Consider the following 18294-nt stretch of genomic DNA (forward strand, 5'->3'; position numbering starts at 1 on the left):
GTGTCCTTTGAGCCAGGTAAACTCGAAAAGTACACCACCAATCCAAACACCCAAGACATCTTTGAGACCTCAGGGCAAGCAGAAGGACATAGGCTATATAAAAATAAAAAATATACATTCTTTAAAAAAAATTAGGAATAAAAAAAAAAGTAGTCCCTTGCAAGTAGCGCCGGCCGCGACATGCGTGATGACATCGGGAGCGCGGGGAGGAGCGGCGTTCAGGAGCAAGAGGAAGAACGGCGGACATGAGCGCGGGGAGGAGCGGCGAGCGCCGGACAAGCGGTGAGGAGCGGCGAGAAGCAGTGGAGCGGTAAACTCAGCAGTGCGGGGAGGAGCAGCAGCTGAGGTAAGTGAAGCAGCCGCGGGTGCGCACTGAGGGACGGGCAAGGGGCCATGAGTGCTTGCAAGCCTTTTACTCAAAGTCGGGACGTCGGGGGAAACAGCGGACAAGAGCCGCGGGTGGGCACCGAGGGACGGACGGAGGGACGGGCGGGGCCATCAGTGGTCGGAAGCCTTTTCCTCAAAGTCGGGACGTCGGGGGAAACAGCGGACACGAGCGTGGGCATTAGCGGCCAGGACCAACAAAACCGGAGCAAGGAAACACTGCAAGTACGCTCTGCTGCTCCCGGCCGCTCTGCTGCGCCTCTCCTGCTGCGATGCTGCCCCCAGCCCCCTTCTGGCCCGGGCAACGCCGGGGCGGGCTGCTAGTTGGTTTTAAAGGTAATGTGTATAGCCAAACAAACTAGTACCTTAAAAGCAATCCATGCCCAAGTTAGAGAAAATTCGTGATTACTGGTAACCGCGCTCCACACATAAACAGACCCAACAATAAAAGCTGAAGTGCATTTAACTTCATTCTTAGGTTACCAGATAAATTGTGACAAATCCCTTCTTTATGTGCTCGCTGGAACACCTTCGGCTTTTCCATTTAACGCTCGTACCTTAGTCGTCAAAGACAAGTTTAAGTATCTGGGAATAACAATTTCTAACTAGGTCAGATGCTGAATTCTAAAGGACATTCTATTCCCTCAATTGGGTAATCTTTGAAGGGATGTGCTAAACTGGAGACAGCTACCATTGCCTCCAATAGGACGGGCCGCACTGTTAAAAATGATGCGCTGCTTCGGTTTTTATACGTTTTGCAGACTACGCCGTGTAGGGTGCCACCTGACTTCTTCCGAAACGTCGACAGTGAAATAAGACTGCTTCTATGGGATGGGAGGGGGGAGGGGGAAGAAGCCCTAGAATAGCACTACACAAACTACAAAGGTGAGTGTTCATAAATTACTACTGGGCCACACAGTTGGTCACAACGCATGAGTGTTCATAGGGAGGGACGAACTTGCCTATAGGGTTAACCATCACTCGATGGGGCGGAAGGAATACCCAGTGGCACTATCATAGACTGACTGGGACCCAGTTACCACCACATACCCAAACCGGGAGCCCTACTTATAAGGAGGCTTTACATATACACAAAACAGTTTACCACCATCTTCTTGGGAGGCAATAATTATTACCTCTAAAGATCCGTATTTTGTCAAATCCTATTAGCCCTTGTCTCTCCTTAATTTAGATAGTTAAATACTAGTTCGAATTATTGTGACCTGATTAACACACGTGATTATGGTACTAGTGCTGTGGGACTAGTTGGGGTTTATACCTGCTAAATCCAATGAACACAATATTCATATGTTACTTGTGATTATGTACAAGATAGATCCTAAGATCTCAACAACTGGTACTTTCGTATAAGCAGAGAAGGCCTTTGATTTGTTAAAATGGCCTTAACCTCATGCGTGCTAGCGGCAATTCCGCTCGCACGATGAGATTTTCAAAACCGCACTTTACGTGACGAGCTGGGCTCGTCATCAGCGTGCGAGGAGGCTACGCCATGACCAGCCCTGCTCGTCATCAGCGTGGAAGGTGTTAATGCAATCTTGCAGAGACTGGGATTGGGGGCACATTTAATATACATAGACACACAGATTCTTATAGACAATTATGACCTGCTAGGACTAGACTGCAAATGCAGATCGAGAAAATGATTACATTACAGCTGTCCTTAGCTGAAAGCATAGAAATTAATTTTAAAAAAGGGCGGTTGCCCCAGCTCAACTATATTTTTTATTAATATACTCATTCCACTGTCACAAACCTTATTTAAAACACTATGGAATTACTTTAGTAGGTTCATTTGGACAGGAGGGTGGGCACGATTACGGTGGGGGGTTGAAATGGATTCGCTGAGGATACACAAGCTGATGTGGGGGGACAAGTATATCATATCATAATGGACTTTTCATGACTCTAGAACACTTAAGGATTATGGGCTCAATCAGTACCCTTGATTTGATTACTGAACATAGACTGACACATGCGGTGAAAGGTAGATACCAGCTATTGATACAGGAGTATGCTCCACCTACGAAACATATTACTATTAAACTTAGAGAGCTGGGTCTCGCAAATGTTTAAACTGTAAATTGAGTGTTACAAGACTAAGAGCATTCCAGCAACGATGCAGTGGGAAAAAAACCTGGGTGAGTGATGGGATTTCGAAATTGATCCCACTCCTGTGCCCAGTTAAATACAATTTCCGTGAACTATAGACTAACTATTACACTTGAAGCTCCTACATACATTTAAAAAATGTAACAGTTATGTACTGCACGAGAATCCACAATGTAATCAGCCTCAGGGAGACTTTTTTTTGTCTGATCTGGGCGTGCCAAAGTATTGCTGCCTACTGGGCGGAAATACTGTGTGTGGTGTCCCAAATTGTGGGCTGTGAAGTTCCCAGATCACCTGTTGTAGCTTTGATGGGATATGTTGCTTATAAATCAAAAACTTATTAGGCACCTGTTTGCAATACTGTTGTTACTTCCAAAAAGGGAGGAAAGGGGAATAGCTGCACATTGGATGAAAAATAAGCAATATGAATGCTGTGTTGTTCTCTGGAATGCTACTGATAACGTTGAGGCCTTAGGATATTTGGATACAGTTACTGCCATATCTTGCAGACATACTAAACAATGAGACTGCAATCATGACCCCCAAATCTTCCTCTTGTGATGCGAGGGCACCTTCACCAGAAACGGATTGAACTGTTGGCTATTCATGTTATTGAGAATAAACGGGTAAAGACCTGCTAAGTAATGAGATTGCTAGGGTTACTGTGTAATATGATTATGATATTTGTATTATCTAAGCTGAAAGTTCATAAATAAAATATGAAAGAAGAATGCAATGACACTGCCCAACTACCAAACTTTAACATGCTGGTGTAAGTCTGAAAACTTTCTCAAGGTAAAACCAGCAAATACATAGTTATTACTCGTTATTATTATTATTAGGGTTTTGTAGAGCGCATAGTAACCCGGAAGCATCCCAACGCTGAGACCAGGACAGTCGAGAGGGTGGATTGTCGGGGAGAAAAGGGGGGAAGGGAGAATCAAGGGAAGAGGTGTGTTTTCAGACGTTTCCTGAACCGGAGGTGATCTGATTCCATCCTTAGATTACGGGGGAGGGTGTTCTAAAGGCAGGCTGCGTTCACGGAGAATCGCCGTCCGCTTGTACGCGCCTTCTTCACTCTGTGAACTGTGATGAGGTGTTCATGGTCAGAGCGGAGGGATCTTGTGGCCTTGTACAGCCTGATAAAGTTTTTAAGGATGGGGGGGCCTTTATCCTGCAGGAGTTTATGGGCCAGGCAGAGAGCCTTGAATTTAACCCTCTCTCTTACTGGGAGCCAGTGAAGGTGCTTCAGAGCTGGTTTGGCCGAGGATCTAGCCGGAGTGTTGGTGAGAAGCCGGGCTGCGGCGTTCTGAATCTTTTGTAATTTATTGAAGGTGGCTTCGGGGGCTCCCAGATAGATGGCATTGCTGTAATCCAGCCTAGAAAGAATGAGGCCTTGGATAAGCAATTTCTGGGAGATGGGAGGGAGTAAGGGCAGAATTTTCCTGACTGATCTGAGGAGCCCGAAACAAATCCCAGCAGTTCTTTTGGCTTGGGTTTTGAAGGACAGGTCTTTCCCTAGCCAGATTCACAGGCTCTTGATCTCGGTTTTGGAGACCGGGGGTTCACCCAGACAGGAGGGCCCTTTTTGACCAAGGAGCAAGATTTCAGTCTTGGAACCGTTGAGTTTCAACGCTGAATTGTTCATCCACCCCTGGATTTTGGAAAGGCAGCTATGGAGGTTGGATGGTTGTATTGTATTGTATTGTATATTAGATTTATATAGCGCTTATCACCCAGGGGTCTCTAAGCGCTTGCCTTGGGAACCCGTCCTGGCTTTTCCCTGTGAGATAGCCCCTACAGGGCATCCCCAAGGTGAAAGCCAGGCATCCCACCGCGGGGGGCCGTTGTGGAGATTAAGCAAGCTTAATGCCCAGAGTTGCAGAGTGTGAACCCATGATTAGGTCAGGCGCCGAAGCGAGAATTATCGAGTCCGTGGACATTTGAGCTCAAGACCCTGCCGCGTCGGGAATTGAACCCTGGTCCCGGGTCTGACCTCTGCTTCAGGGTCTGCCTGCTCTAACCAGTGAGCCACACTTCTCTTGGTTGGGATGGGATAGGGACACCACTAACTGGGTGTCATCCGCGTAGCTGATGATTTTCACTCCGAACGGGGTGACTACCTCCTCCAATGGGGACATGAAGACATTAAATAAAACGTCAGGCTTAGTGAAGAGCCCTGCTGCACTCCGCATTGGAGGGGGATTGATGGGGAGCGGATGTCGTTCTCCCAGACCTGGAAGGAGTGATGGTTTAAGAATGATGCGAACCAGGCCAGGGCAGTGCCCTCCACACCGATGTCTCTGAGTCGCTGGATTAGTACCCGGTGGTTGACAGTGTCAAAGGCCACACTAAGGTCCAGGAGGATCACTGCCACTGATCCTCCTGCGTCCAGAATGCATCTGGTCTCCTCCCCTGGAGCCAGGAGGGCGGTGTCCGTGCCCTGACCTGGGCGGAATCCAGTTTGCGAGCTTCTGAGCAGGTTGTTAGACTCCAGAAACTTGGAGAGCTTTTTATTAACTATTTTCTCAGTGATTTTACTAATTCCGGGGAGGAGGGAGATTGGCCTATAATTGGCCAAGTCCAGAGGGTCTAGTAGAGGTTTTTTAAGGAGAGCCTTGACAACAGCCGCTTTCCAGCTGGGGGGGGACCTTTCCCTGAAGTAAAGACGAATTGATGAGGTCAGTTAGAGGGGGGTGGGGGGGGATGGGGCGATCGTAGGAGCCACTTTTTTGAGGATGCGCAAGGGCACCAGGTCGCTAGGGGAACCACTTTTGATTGTGGCGAGCGTAGTCGAGACCTCTTCAATGGTTACCGGGCCGAGGGTGTTTAGGTGGATGGTGGTTGGGTCAGATTTAGAGCAACCCTCATCGTTGAGACTGTGGTCGACTGGAGCTAGGGAGGCGAGAATTTTCTGAATTTTCTCGTCAAAGTATTTAGCCAACTTGTGGCATTTATCCTCAGAGTTGTTGGGATCTGGGAGTTTCTCTGGCCGAGGGTCTGAGACTTTGAGTAGTTCTTTTAAGACTATGAAGGTTTCTCTGGCGGAACAGGAGGAGTTTTTTATTCTTTCATCAAAGAATTGGCTTTTGGTATTGCGTAGCGCGAGTTTATAATTTCTTAGGGAGGCGCGGAAGGCAGCTTTTTTGCCTGTGGATTTGTCCTTCCTCTATGAGCGCTCTGTCCTTTTGCACTCCTTACGTAATAGGTTAAGCTCAGGAGTGTACCACCAGGGGGCCGGGTTCACTCTTTTGGCTCGTTTCAAGGTACTTATTTTGGGGAGGAGACCGTCCAGTGAATGAGTGAGCTAGGAGTTAAACTGCATATCCGCAGTAACTGGGTCAGGAGCCGGGGGAGGGGGGGGTGGAAAGAGTGATCATGAGCGTGGAAGCCCATTCTTCCGGCGAGAGTTTGTGCCAACGTCTATCGGTGACCCGGGTTTTGGACGGTTGGGGTGGCGGGACAAAAAGATGCCAGTCGATAGGAATCAAGAAATGGTCTGTCCATGGTAGGGGAAGGGGAGTATGGGTTTTAAGGTCGTGGATGTTAGTGAAAATGGGGTCCAGAAGATGTCCTTTATCATGGGTGGGCTCTGAGTTCACTAGTCGTATGCCAAAAGACGTGAGGTCAAGGAGAAGTTCGGAGGCAGTTATGTCCTTGGGGTCTAGTAGATGGAGATTGAGGTCTCCCAGGATTAGAAAGTTGGGAGTTGTTGTTGCCATAAGGGTAACAGTATCAACAAGAGCGCTGGAGAACTTGGCTGGGGCTCCAGGTGAGCGGTATATCAATAGACCAGAGAGGGAGGTTACAGGTGAGATCTGTAAATCAAAATGACAGCTTTTGCAGTCATCGATGTTACCATTGTTAGTTCTGCAGGCGAAGTGCTCTCTGTAAATTAGTGCCTAAAGCTCCTTCCTCCTGACACACTACAAGGTGTCCTGAATCTGTGCAACACCTACTCACTTCACAAAAGTTGCAACAAATCTCTCCCCGTGCCTCAACTGGCAATGCTGTGGAGTGTGTGTGTCAACCATCTTGTGGTGCCATATAAAACTTCTAATATAATGATAACAGCTACCACGTACAGTGGTAAAACCATTGATTCAATCTATGCTGCACCACGCAAAAGCCATTTATTTAACTGCCCCTTCAAAAATTTTCCTAAGCCTTCAACTTGCTCAGAATGTCACCATGTAGAATTGGGCATAGCAAATCATCACATAATGTTGCCAATTCAGATTTCTGGGCAGGTAGCCTATTCGTTTCAGAATTTCCTTTGAAAACCTCACCATTGTCCTTAAAACAGTACTCCAGCACAGTCCCTCTTTCATGACTCCAACATTCACATTTGATCAGCCAAACGGGTCCCTACATTAGGCCAATCAGTTTTACGTTAACTGTACCCTGAATGAGAACAGTTACTGATGGAGACAGGGGAGTCTTTCTAATTGCATTGGAATTCCTTCCAAGCAACCCTGTATGAAGAATCCAATGTAGCCACGTTTTGAAAAGCAATCAAAACCCGGCTATTTAATCAGTGATTTTACATTTTCTTTTCTTTCTACTGTATGTGGGTTATGTTGCCCTCTTAGAACCAATAAGTCAGTATGCTCCATAAATAATAAATATTACATAAAAAAATGACCATCATCTTTGGTAGTCTTCAGCAAATGTTTCTATGCCGGTCTTCTTCCCCAATTATTTACGGTCACATGCGAATATATCAAGTGTATCAAGTGTTTATAACCTAAGACGTTCATTTTTGCTTCCGAGTAAACTTAACCTTGACTGCTACAAGAAATCAGATTGTGGCAGTCTGCATCCGTCTAAACGGAATTACACTATTTATCCACGATTAAGAATAAACAATATCCTAGCTTATTTCATAAATGCTATATGAATTTTAAACTTTTGCAAAGACTTGAGAATTGATTCTTTAGGTATATCCACGGAAATGAAATATGCTGATCGCCATGTATGCAATGGCATGCATAATTTTATTTGAAATAGCATAGCACACACGACCTCTGCCAACTTTTGGAAGGGACAATTTACACGTCTGGAATCAGAGGAGCAATAAGATGCACAATTCGCTAAATAAATTAACATTTCAGACTTATGTTTGTTGACAAAATTTGGACTCAACCCAAAATGATTAAAAGCAATCTAGGACAAAAATGCAGGATCACCTCCGCACATGGTCTAGTTGTAGTTAATATACTTTATTCGTTCATTAAAATCATACACATGTACAAAGTGTGCATCTAACATTTATAAGATTTAAAAAATCAATATAAAAACGTTACATTTCCAGTTATATAATAATCTGAATATGTAAGGCAGCAGTACATTTCATGATGAAAACCAAATTCTACCTTAAAAAGGCTAGAGAATAGGTAATACCAATAAAGCGTGTGGTGCTTGGTCATGGTTCTCCGGCAATGTAGCCCCCAAGAGCATAATCAAGCTTTGAGCTTTGTCGATCTTGGGACACCCACCTTAAACACCCATCCATGGTCAAAGCAAGGTGACCACTATACATAAAGTGTTTGGTGCAACCTCAACAAGGCGGGGTAGGGGATTAACATGCCTCTAGCAGCCCACCGAGGTCTTGGTATGCGGCGGTGGGTTGGAGGAAGGGGACGGGGGGGGGGGGGGGGGGGGGGAATGGTCACATGGATACGTATTTGAGTGAAAGTGATCTGCTTCGAACTCCAATACCAGAATAGAATGTTAATTTTTAGTCCCAAATCTAACTGTGCAAATTGAAAGTGAGAAAACGTTGGTAAAAGTGAATACCAGCAAAGAAAGGACCATGTGGGAATTGACTTCATTCCTAATTTCCCCAACTCTGCCCTGGTAACAATTCATATTCCCACCCAACCTCAAACTTCTGACTACCGATAATCAACAATGGTGGCGATTTGCCAGAGTGAGGTTTTCAACTATGACTGTGCGTAGCTGGACCCCTTTCTTTTTAACCTATATATAAATGGTATGGCCGAGGCACTTCTCAAGGGGGGGGCTCAGATTTTCCGCAAGTTGGCGGGAGAGGAATTCCTGCTCTCCTCTACGCAGACGACGCAGTCATCATAGCGCGCACAGACAATGGCCTACAAAAAGCCCTGACCAGTTTTAGCACTTTTATGGGTGATCTTGGATTAAAGATAAACCTCTCTAAGACTTTCACAATGAATTGTGTATCTGGGTCTCGGAGCACTACTGGCCGAGACATCTTTCTGGAGGGAAGTAAGATAGCTAACACAAGGACCTTTTCATATCTTGGTGTCCTCTTTAGCTACAACGATACCTGGAGTCAAGCAATCGCCCAGAAAAAAACTGTCCTTTAAAAGATCCAATAGTGCCTTGACCACTTTTACTAAAAGATTAGAGGGGAAACCACCCAGGGAGATTCTATATATATATATATATATATATATATATATATATATATATATAAGGCTCAGTGTGTATCAGCTGCAGTATATGGGGCATCTCTAATCCGACTTCCCTGCAAACAGTAGAAAATCTCTTTCTTTGCTTTATTCTTGGTGTTCCACCTGGTACGTCCTCTTTTGTTTGCAATTAGGAGTTGGGTCTTTTATATATTATGGATCTTATTAAACTCGAGCCGTTACTCCTTTGGCACAGGATTTGGTCTAGTGAACGGACCCAATTAAATCGTGATATCCTGTACGGTTGCATGAAGCTAGATGGAGCATTGAAAATTCCTTGGCTTAAGTACATATTCCAGTTTGCCAAAGATCTTGGTCATCCTGAGTATTATTTAAAACCGAACTCAATGACCCAAATGTCAAGGAAATTCTTGAAGAAAGATTGTTGGATATGTTGTGAGATTAGCGGTTGAAGCCCCAAAACCCACAGGCATCTACCATCACCTAAGGCTTACAACTTTCGATATGGAACCCTACTTAAATTTGGTCTCCAAAGATCATGACAGAATGTTGTTAATGAGATTCCGATTAGGAATAGTCCACAGAATTTTGACTATGGTCAAGAGAACTCCCTCAGTGTATGTGTGATTTAACATCAGAACAGTCTACCATTCACTTAGTTTTTTTTTTGTACATTTTTTAATGATTTAAGGAAATTCTGGATACTTCCTATTTTAAGCTCCTTCGGCCTGAGACAATGTCGTCTAGCGCTTATTTGATTGCAATATTTAGAGAATGAACTTGTGGCTTGGAGGGTTTCTAGCTTCTTGAAGAAAGCTGTGAGGCTGAGAAAAAGTATGTGCTTTGATGGGCTTTTTCCCCCTTTTAAACCTGTTTTGTATAAAAAAAAAAATGAATGTAAAGTTTGATAATTCTCTTGACATCTGTATTTTTATATATCGTGATTTGTCTTTTGTATAGATTCTGATGCTTGGTTTTGTGATTATTTGTATATGATCGAATAAAGCTTGATTTGAGTGAGTGAGAGTGATCTGCCTCGAACTCCAATACCAGAATAGAATGTTAATTTTTAGTCCCAAATCTAACTGTGCAAATTGGAAGTGAGAAAACGTTGGTAAAAGTGAATACCAGCAAAGAAAGGACCATGTGGAATTGACTTAATTCCTAATGTCCCCAACTCTGCCCTGGTAACAATTCATATTCCCACTCAACCTCAAACTTCTGACTACAGATAATCAACAATGGTGGCGAATTTGCCAGAGTGATGTTTTCAACTATGACTGTACACGAATTTATCAATCACAAACAGAAGTTATTGTACACTCCAGCCACTCCCACTTCCCCCAGGATTTTATATTTGGGTTTGCAAGTCTTCACAAGTATCACGAGCCCTAATGTAGCAGGGCAATAAATGAGCAGACAGTGTTTTGATGGTGTTCTTTTAAAGACTTACACAGAGACATCACTGACATATAGAAAAATTGCCTGGGGCATATCACCTGAAAACAATACACATGAGGTAACCCGATAAGTAGTATTATAATATACTTAGCTCCAATATACTCATGTCCAGATTCTAGAAACAGTTATAGAACTTTCAACGTGCGATCGTGCGATCGTGCAATCATTCATTTCAAATGGACTCTTGTTAACATAATTGGACAAAACACACGATAGTAGATGTACAACGTGTGCCTTAAAAATGATGGCGCTGCGAATCACTTCTGGTAAACTAATTTCCATTAAATAATGTTTTATCGCTATAGTGTCTGAAAAGCAGTAAAGCAAGTGATCTCTCTAGGTGCAGGGTGCAAATGTGTTTTTCCTCAAAAAATGGAAAAAGCATAACGCTTCTTGTGTGGAGATTGTTGTCTAACACGACAACTCCAACGACGCTTTACATAGACACCTTAATATGTACTGTGACGTGATAAGATACTGTAGGTGTGAACTGCAGTTCCAGACACATTTACCGTCTACACTAAACAACGATTATGATGTGGCAGGAGGCTGCAGGTTAGGACTTAAGTTTAATATTGCAGCCAAGTTACCAATGCATTGATATTATGAGGTGGTAAGAAACTATATGCTGTTATAAGTGATTATTAAGAACAATTCCAGGCATGAGCACATAGGAACTGCAAGACACATATCGAAGACCTGTCCTGTCAACTTCCCTTCGTTAGTACAATGTCTGCCACCTTAATAATTTACAATAAGCGGGACCAGTGCAGTGGAGTCGTTTCTACTTGAAGGCCCGTGCCACAGTTACCTCCGCACCACGGGTCACCCACTCTTGCCCTCACCCTCACTCACCGTCAGGGTGTCGTCGATGAACAGCGGGATCTGTCGCTTCTCGAATGGGAACTCCTCCTCGCCGTCCCTGCAGACTGCGACCAGGCGCGCCATCTCTCCTGCTTATTGCTGCGGCTGCTGTTACTGCTGCTGCTACTTCCAGCTCCCCCAGCTTCGGCCTGAAAACAGGACGGAACCAAACAGAATTGTCGTAAATAAACTGCTGCTCATCCGTTGGCAAGGTCCCTGCCTGGTTCACAGCACAATCTCCATCTTGGAACGGGAATACGTGTGGTTCCTGCGAGATCGCCTTCCGCGTTCCAGGAAGACGAGTATTTGTTACGTAAGTGGCTCTGTGGCATCCATGATGCAACGGGGAAATGTTTAGAACGAAACAGCAGTGTATACCAGTTACACAGGCTAGCTCGCCATCTTGTTTCAGGATTCTGTATATTTCAATTCCATAGACTAGATCTACTGAAAATATTGCACTCTTTTCCCATACCAAGATGGAGAACAGAGAACCGTAAGTTAGCATGGTTTCCTTCTACCCACAATCTCACTTAGAAATATGAACGGATTTGCATTTACATTACCACTTCCGGCCATCTGTCAAATGTTACTGCCATCTTGGAATGGGAGTCAGGCGTTGACCTTTGGACGAGTACTTTGAACAAGTGAAACTCACGTGAACAACCTATTGACTATTACGCATCAAGTTAGCTCTCATAGACTTTTTGAGTACAGAAAAAAGGCAACAGGAGCCAGATAGACAAATATTTAAACAGCATTCAGAGAAGTTAGATAAAGATTTTAAAATCCGTCTTCCTGATTAGCTACCTAAGTGGCCCCATGTCACTACGACACCATTTTGAAAGTGGAAAGTGGAAGATTTTGGACAATTATCGGAGGAATGCAGTTTCCCCAGTGACATATATTGAAGCAGAGGCACTTTAAAGTGAGATACACCTAAAATAAAGCCAATTTTTTCTTAAAAAATTAAATCGCAAATGTCCCTTCTGAATCGGGTATGTTGCTATTTGTATGTATGCGATTATAAAAGCATCCTCAACCGCAGCCCTGAGATTACATTCATAAACTTGTTTCTTGCTTTGCTCTGCAATAATTCTACTTGGATAAACGCACATTTCAACGAGCACACTTCAATAAGCAAAATTACATCGTACAGAATACAAAAAGTTCTTGCCTTAAAACCCAGGACTGACTGAATAAACCCTCAAGTCAGGCCCAATTTTTTTTCTTTGCAGACTGATAGTTGTAGCCCTGCCAATAGACGAACAGTAAGTACCCCAAGAGCATATACCTGGTTGCAACTGAACACAACGGCTTGGATGAGCTATTATAATAGCATGGGGACCTTAACAAATTACTTAAGCGTTGACTGTTTGGACTACTTATGTGTAGGATTTCCACATAATGTGCCTTGGTGCAACACTTTATTGTGAGTGGAACATTGCAGTTTTATCTGGGTAACATTTGTTTGGACCGTTTTTTACCAGTATTTTAATGTCCCACCTGGTACACAAATTAAGGATATTGCTTAAAGCTAGTATTTTTTTTACCCTTATCAGTACATACTGTAAACAGTGCACACAAGAAGAAAGCACTTTAAAATGTCATACATGGCTGCCTTATTGATCCCTGACTGATGATTAAAGTAAACAAAGACAGATAGGCTATGTTAAAAAATATTTCTTGTACATTTCTATTTATATATCTTGTACTGTTAAAACATGAAAATGGCCAGTATTTTTAACTGGGAAAGGTGGGGGACACTGTACAGTGTAGGGTAATGGTCTGGAAATAACTTTTAAGCAACTGCAATGCTCTACAGTGAGCATGCCTAATTTAAAGCAGGGCAATGTTCAAAAGCAGCTAAGCATCAAACCTGTCCATGCAGAGTCACAACTGTATTGTACAGGTAGATACAGTTGAACAATACACCGGAATAGCACAAACGCATGACTTGGCGACTTGGGGCAGAGACAGAGTATGCATCTATTGATATTGATAGACCTTAATCAGTGCTGCAGCTGCCCATGCTCTTCCATGATGCATTCAAGCCAACTAGGGTTCCCACCTTTTGCAGACAATACCGGTCATCTGTTCGCGGTTTAACATTTTTGCAAAGGTCTGGACGTTTCTTAAGTAGAACTTTATTGAAATAGTCTATTCTTTTTTCTAACATGGCCCTTCGGTCTTGGTTTAATTACCTGCCGGAGGTCATTAAGACAACTATGGAACACATTTTAGTGCTTTCTTCTTACATTTACTGATTAAAGAATGCATTGATAGGGGACAAATGGCTGCTTTAAGATATTTTCCAAATTTTTGTACTATAACCTAAGACATTCATTTTTGCTTCTGAGTAAATTTAACCTTGACATGGGACCTTAAAATACCCGTCATGCTGGTATAACACCAGTCAGCCTTCATGCCAAACCTCAATATGTAAACAGGGCAGTCCCATTACTTAAATTAAACATAGCTTTGTTTTAACTTTCCCCAGCATAAACATCCAACAATTTAATGCACATTAATGGGAGAATTAAATTCACTTTTTACTAAGGCTCCCTTTTACATATTCTCAAATACTGGTACTTATGATTCTGTGTCATCCAGACTATTAGGGCAATAGCACAAAGGCATCAGAGAACAAAATAATTAGACAGTCTGGCTCCAGGAACCAACGTCCCTGCATTCTTTCCTGTTGTGTCTGAAACTTACTGTCCACCACAGGAGAATATTTAAGGGACAGCTTTGTGTCAAAAATGCTTCCTTGGCACATTCATGACAGATGCTGATATACAGCCTCCAACTGACCTAAACTGTCAGTAAAACATCATTCATTCCTTGTAGGCGTCTTACCCTAAACTGATGTAATTATTCAGTCTTGGTTTCCCCTTTGTACCCTTGTACTTGTAGTTGTGCATGCATATTTGGGGAAAAAACTAAACTAAAAGTATTTGAGTGCCAACAACCGCTTAGATGGCGTATGTGTGTGTGGCATTTGCAGAAAGATGACTACAGGGAGTGTATGAATGACGCTATCGACCATTATCTGGCTGTTAATATGGGGTCCGTTTCCTCTGCTGCAACACTGTGGGAGGCACTAAAACCCACGCTGAGAGATGTGGATATTTCCTGGTGTGTGGCGGCGCCTAGAGAGCGCAAAAAGGAACTATTGCGAGCAGAGGCAGAAGTGGAGTGGAGGGAGAGGAGGGCGGTCCAGTCAGACGGCAATTAATATTGGCACAGCAAAACTATGCGGTCATATTAATGGACAAAGCCCGCCAAGCGTGGCTGGCGACGCGTAGCAGGGTTTACCAATGGGGGGACAAATCCAGCAAGATGCTGCATCGACTATGTCAGGGTGCCTTTCATTCCCAGGCCCTTCCGAGAGTCCTGGGCCCGACGGGGGCACCGCTTATCCAGCCCCTGGCTATTGCAGAAAGCTTTGCTGTATACTATGCGAACCTCTACGCCCGAAAGAATGCCTCGCAGCCACCGTCATTGATAAATTCACTGATGACTTACCGCCTAACGCCGTGTCGGATGAGGTGCAGGACTGACTGGAGCGGCCTGAGGAGCTGGGCACTGCACTGGGGGAACAAAATCCCGGGAAGGTTCCGGGACCAAACGGATTCCCCAGCGAGTTAAAACATTTTTTTAATGAAACTGGCCCCTCACTTTAGGCGGGTGGTGGAGGAGGCGCGGGAGCGCAGCTCGCTGCCCGCGGACTGGAGGCACGCAGAGGTGGTGGTGTCCCTCAAACCAGGCAGGCCTCCGTAGCAGCATGCGTCGTACCGTCCCATCTCCCTCCTGAACGTGGAGGCGAAGGACTTGGCCAAGGCGTTAGCCAACTGGCTTCTACCACACATTATCGCTCTGGTGCACCCCGACCCGGCTGGGTTCATGGCCCAGAGGGCAACCAGACATAATATCAGGCACGCACAGGTGGTAGCGGCGGCCAGTGGGCAATTGGGGGAACCGGCGGCGCTACTTTTGGCCGACTCCCTGAGCTGGGTTTACCTCTTTGCCTTGCTGCGGAGACTCAACTTCGGCCTGCGCTTTCTTTCCTACCTAATGCTACTATACACAGACCTGACGGCGTCGGTGCGGGTGGCGGGAGCGTTCTCTAGGCCCTTTTCTATACAGCGTGGAATGCGTTGGGGCTGCCCCCTTTCCGGTATATCTATTTGCGCTCGCTATGGAGCCGCTGGCGGACTGGGTGCGCATTGATGCTCAGATTCGGGGATTTGAGTGGGCACCGGGACTGTCTGATAGAATAGCACTATACGTGGACGATGTCCTTTTCTTTCTCACAGCTGTAGACAAGACTGGGCCGCAGCTGATGCGTATCCTACAGATCTTTCGGGAAACCTCGGATTTATATATGAACCCACATAAATATACGTTATGGGCCCCTGGGGGTCGGACGAGAGTGGGAGCATGGGCATCTTTGGTTCAGCTGGCGGTGGGAGGATTGAAATATCTGGGTGTATTCCTGTCAGATGTACCGGTGATGTCATGGAAACGCAACCTGGCCCCGGTGTGGGAACGCACCCGGGAAGATCTTAAGTCATGGTCCCGCATGCCCCTGTCCCTATACAGTAGATCGGCGATTTTTAAGATGGTGGCGCTTCCCCGGCTCCTCTACCAATTGCAGAATCATCCATACCAGATCTCACCCTGATGGTTTAGGCAAGTGAATGCAGCGCTGGGTCAGATTCTCCTGGCCTTACGCACATGCTCCCTGTTCACCTACTGTGGGGGGGCTTGTGTCCTCAGATGTCCTCTCGTACTACCAGGCTTCACACTCACTAGTCCTAAATGAGTGGTGGTACGGCGACAGGGGAGACCCGGCATTTGCAGTCGAGCAGCAGCTTATGGGATGCCATTCCTTACAGATGATATTATATTCAGCCCTGCTACCGAAGTCGTTGCCATCGGTCAAGGGGGTGGTGTTTCTGATCTGAAGGTAGGCTCTGCGCCGGATGGGGTGGTGGAATACTTTGACCCGTGAGACCCCCCCTTTGGCAAAACAGGCGTTTACCTCAACTAGCAGAATTACAGGGCTTCCGGGGATGGGATGCGATAGGCATCTCACTTCTTGGGGATGTCATGAAAGACCGGACGCTTAAATCCTGTCAGGACCTGCAGGAGGAATATTTGATGCTGTGCTTCCAGTTTTACTGCTACCTGCAATTTAGGCACGCCCTATCCCCTAGCTTGGAGGGCCTGGAGTCACTACCCGAATTTAGCCCCATAGAGGTGAAGGTCTTCCTGGGGGATCTCCCAGATCGCAAAATTTCCTGAATATGCCAATCGCTGGTCATTCACTGCTCCCCCACACTACAGAGGTTTCGGAATGCTTGGGAGGAAGACGTGGGTGCATTCGAGGAGTAGGACTGGGCTGAGGCCCTAGCAGCCCCACGGGGGGCGACGATAGCAATGCACCTACGGCTGGTGCAGTTCAAGTACTTACACAGGGTGTACTTCACCAGAGTGCGTCTGTGGAGAGCGAAATTGATCGCCTCTCCTGTGTGCCTTCGTTGTAATCGTTGTAATCGGGAGGACGGCACACTTATACACACTTATACACACGGTATGGAGCTGCCTATCATTAAATTGCTTCTGGAGTGGAGTGGAGTGTGCTCCTGCCTCTCGGAGGTGTTGGGATGGGAGCTCCCCCACACGCCGCAGTTGGTCCTGCTGCACGTTATGGAGGGAGTGGGGGGTAATATTTATAAACGCCATGTCTTACAAATGGGCTTTGCACTAGCAAAAAGAGATATCGCCAGGGCCTGGAAGGCACCTAGGGCCCCATCGGTGGCTGCATGGAAAAATGGGCTGGACTTTTGTATGGGGTTAGAAGAACCCATTTTCCTTGCTAGGGGTGTCCGCGCAAACACTATAAGATATGGAAGCGGTGGGCAGACTACCGGGGTCTATTATTGGACCCGGCACAGGAAGTAGAAGCACGCTTGCCGGAATAACTCACATGCATTTTATTGGACTGTGGAGGCGGGTGTGGGAAAGATCGGAGGGACTAGTTTCTCCTGTTGTGATATTATGTGATGGACAGGATTATGTGATTTCTAGAAACAAAGCTTATTTGGAAATAAAGCAATACTGTATAGAACACAATAGGCTACTATACGTTTGAACTTCCTTGCCCAGCCGGACAAGGAATTTATTTATCAACAAATATCAAATATAGTTATAATACATTTCTACAGCAGTAGCGTGACACAATCCTGTGCCGTACTGGGAGGAAAGAGAAAATAGAGAAGAGTGAAAGGGGTGTTTTACAGGCAAAAGAAAGGAGCAGGCAGGGCACTGTTATAAGTAAAGGATAGTGACAGTGTCGCCTGGAGTAGCACATACAAAACCACATATGAATTATTTTCATGTATGTCAACTCATGGGTGTCGACGTTTCGATCCCTTTGCTCAGTTACATAAAGGAGATCATCATCATCATCTGGGCAAGGAAGTTCAAACGTATAGTAGCCTATTGTGTTCTATACAGTATTGCTTTATTTCCAAATAAGCTAAGAACCTTTGTTTCTAGAAATCAGTTGATACCCATGGTTCATAGCTACCCGCTGGGTCCCCCTTGTTGCTCAAAAAAAGGACAGGATTATGTAGCATTGGCACGATCTGGGGGGGGGGGGGAGTCGGAGGGATTTGTTATAATGTGGCTAGTTAATACCTGTAAAAGTAAAAGTCATTATCAATGCATGATTGATATGTGCAGTTGTCTCTGGAGTGCAGAGCCCTGCAGTATATGTGAAACTAGACAAATAAAATCTGGTTTTTTTAAAAAAGTATTTGAGTGCAGAGTAAAAAAAAACCAGGATTGGATGAGCTAATCATACTTTACATTGGGAGACCAAGATAAGGACCTGTTCCACACAGTTAAAGAAAACAGTTTTTGACTCAGGAGAGCACCACCACACACAGAAACCAGTGATATTTAAGCCTAGGTCAAAGTGGGCTCTGGCCAAGGACACCTTTCTTTTACAACCTCCGTGACTAAGGGG

General features: G+C 45.2%; 1 protein-coding gene and 1 long non-coding RNA gene across 5 annotated transcripts in view; one reads left to right on the forward strand and one right to left on the reverse strand.

The window, feature by feature from the left end:
- The window catches only part of LOC147729949 (uncharacterized), a 70187-nt gene extending 58773 nt beyond the window's left edge, over nt 1–11414 (forward strand). Inside the window, exons 3-4 of the long non-coding RNA XR_015308360.1 lie at nt 4715–4946; nt 5888–11414. This is a non-coding gene — a long non-coding RNA (uncharacterized LOC147729949). The remainder of the gene's footprint in view (nt 1–4714; nt 4947–5887) is intronic.
- The window catches only part of GGNBP2 (gametogenetin binding protein 2), a 352328-nt gene extending 340913 nt beyond the window's left edge, over nt 1–11415 (reverse strand). For all 4 annotated transcript variants that reach the window (XM_086954908.1, XM_086954907.1, XM_086954905.1 and 1 more), the window contains exon 1: nt 11247–11415. In XM_086954908.1, the coding sequence (XP_086811034.1) occupies nt 11247–11339 (93 nt within the window). In that variant the 5' untranslated portion in view covers nt 11340–11415. The remainder of the gene's footprint in view (nt 1–11246) is intronic.
- Nucleotides 11416–18294: the final 6879 nt, after the last annotated feature.

This window comes from Lissotriton vulgaris, chromosome 2_1 (genome assembly GCF_964263255.1).
Source record: "Lissotriton vulgaris chromosome 2_1, aLisVul1.2, whole genome shotgun sequence".
In the NCBI taxonomy this organism is placed as follows: domain Eukaryota; kingdom Metazoa; phylum Chordata; class Amphibia; order Caudata; family Salamandridae; genus Lissotriton; species Lissotriton vulgaris.